This window comes from Curcuma longa, chromosome 14, assembly GCF_044706935.1.
Source record: "Curcuma longa cultivar G26 ecotype Majalengka, Jawa Barat chromosome 14, ITB_CL_G26_1.1, whole genome shotgun sequence".
Taxonomy (NCBI): domain Eukaryota; kingdom Viridiplantae; phylum Streptophyta; class Magnoliopsida; order Zingiberales; family Zingiberaceae; genus Curcuma; species Curcuma longa.
The window spans coordinates 6,383,833-6,394,518 of record NC_133874.1 but is presented as its reverse complement, the minus strand read 5'-3'; the positions used below and the strand labels follow the sequence as shown (position 1 = coordinate 6,394,518).

At 39.6% G+C, this 10,686-nt stretch overlaps 1 protein-coding gene across 2 annotated transcripts; it reads right to left on the bottom strand.

Annotated features, from left to right (window-relative positions):
* Positions 1–1,573: 1,573 nt before the first annotated feature.
* Positions 1,574–8,991, bottom strand: LOC141845557 (glucosamine inositolphosphorylceramide transferase 1-like). Of its 2 annotated transcripts, none has more exons than XM_074733618.1 (4): positions 8,453–8,991; positions 8,268–8,390; positions 4,043–4,210; positions 1,574–3,567 (listed from the first exon to the last, which is right to left on the bottom strand). In XM_074733618.1, exons 1-4 carry the CDS (start codon positions 8,756–8,758, stop codon positions 1,912–1,914), a joined length of 2,253 nt encoding a protein of 750 aa, XP_074589719.1. In that variant the 5' UTR covers positions 8,759–8,991; the 3' UTR covers positions 1,574–1,911. The 2 variants fall into 2 exon arrangements, with proteins under 2 accessions (XP_074589719.1, XP_074589717.1); XM_074733616.1 differs by having other exon boundaries at positions 8,457–8,710.
* Positions 8,992–10,686: the final 1,695 nt, after the last annotated feature.

Below are 10,686 nucleotides of genomic sequence, written 5' to 3'. Positions count from 1 at the left end.
GCTGGAGACCGGCAACGATTGGAATGAGCGGCAGTTGAGCGTGCTGCGGTGCTCAGATGCCGGAGAGGAGGCATGGATGTATTGCTGCTGCTACTGTGCTCGAGCAGCAGGATGATAGCTCCGGGACCGTGATCGCAGGGTTGGGACCGCCTGCTGCTGGTGGATTTCTGTGACCTGAAGATGAAGAGGGCCTCTCCGGCGCTGGATCACAGAGATTGACGTGCCTGACAACTCCGTCAAGGCCTGGATCATTGTTCTGTTACCGCTGGAGTGCTGTGCGCAGATCAAGAAGAGCGCTTCTTCGGCATGGACCATCGTGGTGCTGGAGACCGGCAACGATTGGAATGAGCAGCAGTTGGCTGTGCTGCGGTGCTCAGATGCCGGAGAGGAGGCATGGATGTATTACTGCTGCTACTGTGCTCGAGCAGCAGGATGATAACTCTGGGAGCGTGATCGCAAGGTTGGGACCGCCTGCTGCTGGTGGAGGAGGGCAACAGTCCACCGCTGCTGTGACCTGAAGATGAAGAGGGCCTCTCCGGCGCTGGATCACAGAGATTGACGTGCCTGACAACTCCTTCAAGGCCTGGATCATTGTTCTGTTACCGCTGGAGTGCTGTGCGCAGATCAAGATGAGTCCTTCTCCGGCATGGACCATCGTGGTGCTGGAGACCGGCAACGATTGGAAGAGCGGCAGTTGGCTGTGCTGCGGTGCTCAGATGCCGGAGAAGAGGCATGGAGGTGCTGCTGCTGCTACTGTGCTCGAGCAGCAGGCTGATAGCTCCGGGACCGTGATCGATAGCGTCGGGACCGCTGGTCCTGTGGCCAGTTGGTGGATGGGTCAAGGGAGCCTTCACAGTCCCGTTGGAATGCCACGGAGGAAAGGGAGGCAAACGAATGGATGGCGCCGATCACTACCAGCGGCTGGGCAGTCTGGTTGCGGCTTTTGTGAAATGGGTGGCAGGAGGAGCTGTGTATCTTCTGGTGGCTGATGTCCCGAAGGAGAGTCTTCGCTGAGAATGCTGGTGCTGGAATCGCTGCTGATGCTGCTGGAATTGCTGATGATGCTGGTGCTCCTCCCGTTGGACATTGAATCTGATGATAATCGCCGGAACTGCCAGGGATGATCGCCGGAGCTGGAATATGGCTGGTGCTGCATGATGGTGTTTTGATGTGGGTGTTAGCTTGTTTAGTTGGTACTCAAGATTAGTGGGTTGTCTTAGTTGGTAGTTATGATGTTGTTGGTATGTAAGATGGTACAAAAAGCATGTATTTAGTGCCATGGAACCTTCTCAAATGGTACTTCGTCAGATATGAAATAAAATAAAATTTAGAACATCTGTTGAAAATTTCTCAACTTTTACGTGAGAAATTGCACAGTTTAATAAAGATCCACAACAATTAAATAAGCACAGTTTAATAAAGATGATTTGTCTGGATAATTTACAACTGCTGATGCCTTCAGATTTAATCACCAGAATCAATGGGGAGAATATGTAGTACATGAACACAACAACTGAGTTCTGATGTGGCTCCTAGGTTTTTCTTTACATCAAAAAACCATGACATCAGAGAAAATAATAATAATAATAATGTATTTTAGCTAATAAAAAATGTTACACGAAAGAAACAGAGTACAATAGGGATACAAGCAACTTAGTGCAGGCTACATCTTAAACCGGAAACGTAAACAACTCCAGCAAGAACAAGAGAAACAAAGAGAGTCATTGCCAATCAGTGTCTGTCTTATGTCGCAATAAGGTCCTGTCTTTGAGATCAGCTAACCAACCTTCATCAGATGATCTGCTACTCATCTTTATACGTTGCAAAATCTTTGTTCTGGAGTTGGCATGAACATAACACTAGTATCGAACGAAACATGGGAGATTCCAGGATGCATACACCTATCGTTGTCTATCTATCCCAACCATCCACCCTAGTACCAAATTCCAACCTTGAGGGAAGAGAACCATACAAGGATAAGAACTTGGATAAGCAGTTTGTTCTAATGTCATAGTGCACCTGGGTGTTGCGACTAATTGCAGCAGTTGACAGCTTTGAAGTATCGATAGCCCATGCAGGATGTACATACTCAACAGTCCGCACTGAACTTGCATTAGCATACAAGAAATTCATCAGCAAGTCCTCGCAGTTGAAAGAATGATCGACAAAGTTTCTTCCTTCCCTTGCTTCCTCGCTCCAATATTTATTGAAAGCATAATCACTGTCCATGAAAGCAGCACCAGTCAGGATAACATTGTAACCATTTTTTCCCCTAGCATATCTCTCATTTCTATACTGCAATGGGCTACCATCAATTAATCGTGGATAGAAACCAACGAGTCTCTCAGGATTCTCCCTCCACACCCTAAAGCCCTTCTCTATATCATTGCATGTCATCAATATATCATCGTCTAGTTCAAGAACTGCTCTTGTTTTGATTATAGGGTCCACCTTGAACCTGTTGTTAAGAGAATTCTGCTCTTCCACACGTATCCTCACAGGCACAGCTGAGTCAAACTCACTCTCGTTTGGAGGCTTTCCTTTGTTCCATACAACTACAATTTCTCTTACTGATTCACATCGGGAGTAGTGTTTTACATAAAGCTTCAAATTCCAAAGCCGAGCTTCGTAAGTCATTGTGACCATTGTAAATTGAGAATATTGGCCCCCATAGATGTAAGCCTCTTCAGCTCCATTACCTCCCGTTAGAAAATGGACAGACATGCACACAGAAGATATGCCAAGAAGAACAAGGAAGCTGAGGACTAGCTTGCCAGTGCATGTTTTTGGATTTACCCTTGACCTGATGGAAGAACCATAGCTTTTAATGCATGCAATGTATCTCCAGGCCCTGAAGTTCATATGCATACGAGCTCTAAGCCAAGCATATTCATGTCTTCTATTAGATGCCATACAACAATTTACTGCACCTACCAGGATGGACATGACCACGACCAGGAAAAACAACAGCAGGGTGTATGTGCAACCTGTGATAAAACGCCTTGTGGAATCACCAGAAGGAACACGGTCGCCATCCATAACTGCAATCCAATTACCTGAAGGAAGTTGCTGAGTATCTAAGTGGTGGTGTCTGATGCCATTCCAGGCATTTCGACCTTTCTTTGGTTCTTCAATCCTCAGATTGGTAGGAACTTCCTTGAATTCTTCTTTATTTAGTTTTTCAATTTTGTAAATCTGCAACCTTCTGCCATATGTCCCACTACAGTCCTGGCCCAAACGGTACAAAGAACCTTCATATATAAAGGGTCTTCCGCCATTTCGAGCTCCTAAACTTTTGTCAGTTCTGTAGATCGGATTTCTGGGATGTTGCTTCCAAGGGCCAAGAGGTGAGCTACTGTACCAAATTTCAAGCTCAGCATTCTTCTCAACACCAAATCTACTAAAATCTGAACCAAAGAGCCAATAGTTACCCTCATACTGAATCAGGGAAGCATCTATGAGAGGTTTCCTTATGATAACCTTCTCCAAAGTCCATTTAAGTGGAAATTTTACAGCTCGGTAGAGTCGAAGTTCACCCTTTTTGTTCCCCTCAGGCATCATATAAATCTGAAAGATCATTGAAGTGGAATATTAGATACACTATATAAACACCAACAGTATTTCGATTATGATATTAATTTCTAGAACAAGGGAATAATCTTTTTGAAGCTAACCTGAACTTCACATTTAGGAATAGTCTACAACTTTGTTATGAAAAATGCTACAATTCAAGTTAATTAAATAGTTAATATATTTTTGTTTATTGAACACGCTAGAATGAACCTAACAAAGGGACACTATCAGTCATTTCATAAAACCGATAATTTGTACTAGCTTATAAAAGATAAAAATACTACGTTATCATTCTAAATTCATACATTTTTCAGCTATTCACTCCTATCTTTACTTGATTAATTTAATAAAACACAATTGACAATTAATTTCATGACAGTTGAAAATAAATGCATCTTTAATTTATGATTTGTTCCTGATCCTAATAGGTCTTTATAGTGAAAACCCAAAGATGACAGATTTTATTTACTTGGTTCTGATAGCTGAAAACGAACGGATAAGACAAATGCCAAGGCTCCTCTAAAGCAATGCCCAGAAATTCCCATGTGCCACCATGATCAAAGCTTCTTGCAACACCAATATCACCTTTCATAGCAGTGGTACTTTTTGACTCAAAGAATAAGTACAGAACAAAGTCCTGAACAAAATAAACTGCATCAAATAAAATTACATTTACATAGCATTTAAAAAAAACACACATAGAACATCCAATGATACATGCATATCTGAGCTAGGCAGTAAAAGAACAATCAGAACACAATTTCCCAGGACTCGTAAATCACAACACCATTCTTGAAAATCAATCACGAATAGCAGAAAATGAAATTAGGACACTGTGGATGTCAGAGATCATCTGACATCAAAAGATAAGCACATAAATTTCCATGTGTTTGCTTCTATTGACTTATTTACATCCAGCTAAGAGTTCATATTCTGAACTATGATGAGCCAACCAAAGGAAAACAAGGAAGCACACAGTATATACCAATGTACAGATAAATATAAAGAGAACTAAATTCGAATATATGAGAAAACAAACAAATATACTGATACCAAGAAATAACACAGTAAAGAGTTTTGGGGAAAAAAAGAACTATGAACTACAATAATCCATTAAAGATTACATTTTGAAGGTACACACATGACCTACCAGACCAACGGTCCATGTTCGTATGGTATAGCAGTTTCTTCATGACAATTTGTTGTTCTAGGCCACTTCTATCTGTTGCACAAGTGACTATGATCAAAGATTGACAAAACTCATTCATGAGACCCAATCATACAATCATTTTTCAAGATGAACTTCACATCAGATGAAGGTACTTGACCAGCAATTACTATATTGGAGTTCACATTCCTTTCTGAAAAACATATCCAAGGATTGCCCAAGAGTGCACAATTGCAATAAAATAGAGCCTCAGGGGATCTCTTCACAGGTAAGATGGTAAATTGTGATAGGAGAGAAGAATAACCATAGTAGATGTTATAATTTAACTGAGATTAAAAATGTTTGTGCCAATCCACTGGAGTTATTCTATAAAAAGAAATGCTGTAAGTAATTGGTAGATGCTCAAGCCTGGGTTCTTACAAGATCCTTATGTGCTCGCAATTAAAAAGATTGCCTTAGTGAATATAGTTTTTATAAAAGGTAGAACTTAGCCCCTAAGGTTTAGCTCAATTAGACCTCTCATGTTTAGCCTTCAAATAACAATAAACTTGATGAAGCACGAAAATCAAATCATACCACGTAGAGAAAGACATAATATTAATTCAAAGAAGATAAATTTCAAGGCTCTAGGCTTCTTTTATAATTCCAACAACAAATGCAAAAACAATTATTCTAAATAATGAAAATATGATAAACTTAATTGTAATTATAATTATTCCCTGTTCACTACCAAAATGGAAAATGCTAATGGACTTTAAATTAATAAAGGAAAAAAAATAAACTTTGTCACAAATATCAATCTTGAATAATTCTTCAATTTGTTTCCTGATTGCAGATGTGCCAATCTCAGATTATGCTTCAATTAGACACCAATCTTGAATGATTCATCAATTTATTTTTAACTGCAGATGTGTTAATCTCATATTATTCTGCAATTAGACGCCAATCTCAAATGATTCTTCAGTTTGTTTCCTTTAATTATAGATGCGTCAATGAATCTCATATTGTCTTTAAATTATTTTTTCTAATTTAGTTTATTTCTCCAAATTTAATTCCTTGTTGCATTAGAATGTCTATATCTGCAATGAATCGACAGTCACTAATCAAAAATTTGAGCAAGTTAGAACAGTTTTGAACAGAACAAATGACAACTTACTAGAATCTAAAATGTGGGAGCGGGAGCTAGGAATGAGGCATTTAAGACTTCAGAGAGGCAAACTATAACAAAGTTTACTTCAAAGTAATATTCTTGATCAGAATTCGAGGTTTGTTAATAAGTCATCATTTACCAATATGTGAACATAACATTATTTCAGATTTTGGTAACTAAAAACCGGACTGACTGATTTTGGATAACAATTCTTCGACATGGCATACAAGTTCAAAAAACTTCAACTAGGAATATCTTGAGATATATGAGACTGGAGCACATGGATTTCTAATATGGAGATGCAAGACTTGTTTTTCCCATCAAACCTAGTTGTGGCTCCAACCTTAGAGATAACAAAAAAGGCCTCATTACAGTTGGCAAGGGACATATTGATGCAGTACCAAACTAGAATAATCTTATACAAAGAATAAAACATGAAGAAAAATGTTATTATGCAAAGATGAGATAGCATGGGGGAATTGAGTCCCTTTTAAAGCTCCAGCCCAAACAAAACTAGGAGAAAATCTGTCAAAATATCCTTGTCTAAAATTTAAAAATAAATAGTTCCCTAACTAGCATTACTCTCACCCACCAAGGAGACCTTGCCTTCACGCCAATTGCCAACGTCTTTGTTAGTTCATTGTTTCCAAGCGCAAGGAACCATTGCATCTCTAGGTCAAGTCAATATACCTTTTTGGTCATCTTTCTTTGGTCACCCGCACAAAGAGTGAGGAATTGATATATTATCATTCTTTTTCTTCCCTTATTCTCTTCTTTTTGGATCACCCTTTCAATAAATAAGAAAACAACACATCTAACCATGAGGAGCAAAAGGTGTCCCATTTACACAGTTGCCATGGAGTATAAATATGATAGCATTGAGATTGATGGCACCAAGTGTGACCTTTGACAATCTCAAAACTAAATTAGTCAATTCTCTAATTTGAAAATTAAACCAATATTTCATTAAGTTCAAAATTTAAACAAATATACATTATAATCAATTTGGTAATATAAATGTTCGTTGAGTCATTATGGGACTACTTAGGCAAATGAATGCATAGTTTGCATTCACATATCCTACATAGCTGTATTTTAGTCTGCAAGGTGCATTAGCATATCTTTTACAATAACCATTAGTTAATGCAATTCTTCTAATATCAATGTGTCTCTCTTGTATATAGAGTAGAACACTCAACGTGATAGATAAAGGTAGGGAAAAAACTAAATCTTTGACTCAAAATGTAACTATAATGTATGCATGCTGGTAGATATTTTAATAGAATTGCCCTAAGAAATTTTATCAATTGATAAAAGAGAAACTTGCATTTGTAATTTATCTGTATGTTGATCTAATTTTGTTTGTTATTTTGTACTCTTAGGGTAATATGAGACTACATCAGAATTAATGGCATGCTAAATGTTTATGTTATCAATTGATGAAAGAGAAACCTAATTTTAATGTTACCTTATGTTGATTTAATTTAGTTTGCTCTTTTGATAGAGCGAGTCTATGTCATGATTACTGAAATGTTAAATGTTTCTTAAAGATGATGAACTATAAGGAGCCTCTTTAGAAGACTCGAAGGATTGATAGAGGGCTCTTTAGTCAATCTCTGTGTGATGTGTGGGCAATCAACAAAAAGATTGCATTACACGGCATGGAGAACACATAAACAAACTAAATTCGGAACTCGACTTTACTCCCAAATTGTTACAATACAAAAATCAAATAATCTCGTGTCTAAAACAAAACACATTAAAAAATATTATTATGCAAAAAATGAGATAACCATGGAGGGATTGATTCCCTTTTAAAGGCTCTAATCCAAAAAAAACTAGGACATAGATTAGATTACAAAATAGGAAAGAAATCCAACCTAAACTAAAATTTTACCAAAATTATGCTACACTCCTAAACAAGACAATTACCGATTTAAAAAATATCTTCAGTGACTTAACCTCCTAGACAAGAGAACATACCAAAATAAACCCTTACTTAAGAATGCAATAAACCCCCTGATTTGCATTATATATATACTCTTTCACTAATGACCAAGGCATCGAACCATTTTTCTTTTAGATTCAAAGCACGGAAGCTATATCTTAGACTTAACAGACATATACTTTATCAGATTTGAACAGGATGGCAAGAACTAATTTTTCTTTTAGGTTCCAAATCAGAAGCGGCATCTTATACTCAATTATATAAAAGTAAAGTAGACTATTCAGATATTGGTATCCGAAGTATAAGGTGTGCCCTAAATTTGCATTCCCAATAAATGAGCTTTCTTTATTTGTAAATGAACTCTAAGCAACTTGATGAATTAAGACCTTTACCAAGTAACAAACAGTGGAGAAAAACTGAATTCGAACCTGAAGATAAAGAAACGGATCGGCAACAAAATTGCTAGGATATCCTGCACTTGATGGCGCCGCACAAGTTAGCACGGGATTGGCAATCGGCCAAGCGGAACTGTTGGGGTTGCTGCTCCCATGCTGTAGGAAAGAAAATCCATCATAACCGCAAGCTCTAACAAGACACCGGCTTCTAGACATACGTACCAATTCGATGGGGAAAGCGAGAAGGGGCTCTTTCCGTAGAAGACCCCGACGGACCAGGAACCCTCGCTGTCCGGACGGCACCCGAAGGGGGCCGGATCGGGGGCGCGGTGAGACGCAGAGACGACGAACCAGTAGAAGACGACGGCGACGAGCCCGGATGCGGCGAGAGAGCCGAGGAGGAAGGCCACGGGGAAGGGGGATCGGCGGAGGAAGCTCCAGCCCCGAGCCAGCCCGATCCGCGGCGCCATGGAGCCCCAAAGGGACCTAGAGCGGAGCGGCCTCACGCTCTTCTTCTCCCCCATCTGCGCAATCCAAGACCTGGCATTCCCGATCTGACGGCGAGGCGACTCCTCCCTCGAATGCGAGCTGGGGAAGAGGCCAAGGGAGCAGGTGGGAGATATTATTCAAACGCCTGCCGAGGGAGGAGCGGGCGGCAGTTGGGGGAGGAGCGACCGAGGGGAGGCCCGGAGGACAGAGAGGACGACGGATGTTGACTCCCACACAGCTCTGAGCCTCGCGAGGGGCGACATGGCCGAGGAAGCCGTTTCGCCTTTTTTTGAGTTGCGTCGGATTCGATGCGCAACAGCGATGGAGGGGTGGTATCTTAATCACTTCGGCCCAAGAGCCCGGCCCAGTAGAAAAGGTTTTTTAGCAGGCCGACGGGCCGAGACTCAAACCATCTGATTTCTTCAGCTAGAGTCTTCAACCTCTCTGACTACTCCAGGTGACTCGAGTCACTCGACTCATTTGACTCAAGTCTTCAACCTCTTTTGACTATTCTAGGCAACTCAAGCCACTCGATTCCTTTATCTCGAGTCTTCGATCCCTCTGACTACTCCAAGCAACTCAAGCCATTCGATTCCTTCAATTCGAATATTTGACTTCTCCTACTACTTCAAGTGATTTGAGCTACTCGATTCCTTCAATTCGAGTCTTCAATGTCTTTGACTACTTTAGCCTTCAAGCGATTCAAACCCCTCGATTCCTTCAGCTCGAGTTTTCGACCTCTTCAACTACTCCAAGCAACTCAAGTTATTCGATTTCTTTAGTTCGAGTCTTCGACTTCTCCAACTACTTTAAGCAACTCAAGCCACTTGATTCCTTCAGCCCGAGTCTTTAACCTCTTCGATCTCTCCAACTAGTAGGCTTCGACTCTTCCAAATCACTCCTCCTAATTGGGCCTTAAACTCCAACAGTTTAGTCACCTAACTTCGACAGCTTAATTCACTCGACTCCGCCATGGATTAAGATCTACACCTTATATGATTTACAATACCGTCTTTCTCAAAGAGCGTTGATAACACAACCATTTCTCTCGGAAGATGAAGACAATGTAGCTGTTTCTTTCGAAAGACTTGAGCAACATAGTCATTTCTTTCTGAAGACATGGAGGACATTACAATCCATTTATAAAAGGTTGTCTGCTTCGGCAAGCACAGCACAGGTATGCACACACAAGGTATCCAATCCCCTACTACTACTTCCGTTATTTTTTATATCTTTCTTCAACCTTTGTGCTAACTTAGCATTAAAGTGGTTACGTGGATTCCAACGTCAATGCTTATCCTAATCTCTATTGGGTGCTACAACGTCTCAGACATTTTCTTCACCTTTGAAGATCTCTCTGCAGTTTCCTTCAGTTCCGTTGACTCGTCGGAATGTGATTTCACACGGGAACAACCTGAATTGAACAATTATTATCTTATTTTTGGTTACAACAGGAACAGACTTACAAAAAAAAATAAAGATTCAAATCTCGACAAAATCAATTGTAATACTCTTTTATCTCTTCATCGTGATCAATTGACAATTTCTCACTTTATCTCTTCATAAATGAACAACTATTATCTTGATTTTAAAGGCTCCGAACAAATCAAATCGGTTTTAATTTTAGCGAGTAATCACAATAATGAAGTAATAACACCTAATGTTGTATTACTCGACAAAGACATTTGATGTCTCTCTGGACGTGTTAGTTGCTTTTATTGTTTTTGGTCTCTGGACGGAAGCTTGATTTATTAATTATTCCTAGTCCAATCCCATCTCGATCAACTTCATGTTTATTTATTTATTTTACAAAAATTAAAATAATCCTCCTATTCTTGTTATTTTATTTTTTTAAAAAATACCTCATTCAAATTTTCATTAAAAAAAATTCTTTTATTCTAATCGCTTTCATCAAAATTGATATAATCTACAGCAATTTTAACTATAACTACTCCTGTTTCAA

Coding starts and splice junctions, on each gene's coding strand:
- LOC141845557 (XM_074733618.1), bottom strand. CDS start 8,758: ATGGGGGAGAAGAAGAGCGTGAGGCCGCTCCGCTCTAGGTCCCTTTGG. Junction 4,211..8,267: donor ATCCGTTTCTTTATCTTCAG/GTTCGAATTCAG, acceptor TATTTTGTTCAG/GACTTTGTTCTGTACTTATT. Junction 3,568..4,042: donor TTTTCAGCTATCAGAACCAA/GTAAATAAAATC, acceptor ATGATCTTTCAG/ATTTATATGATGCCTGAGGG.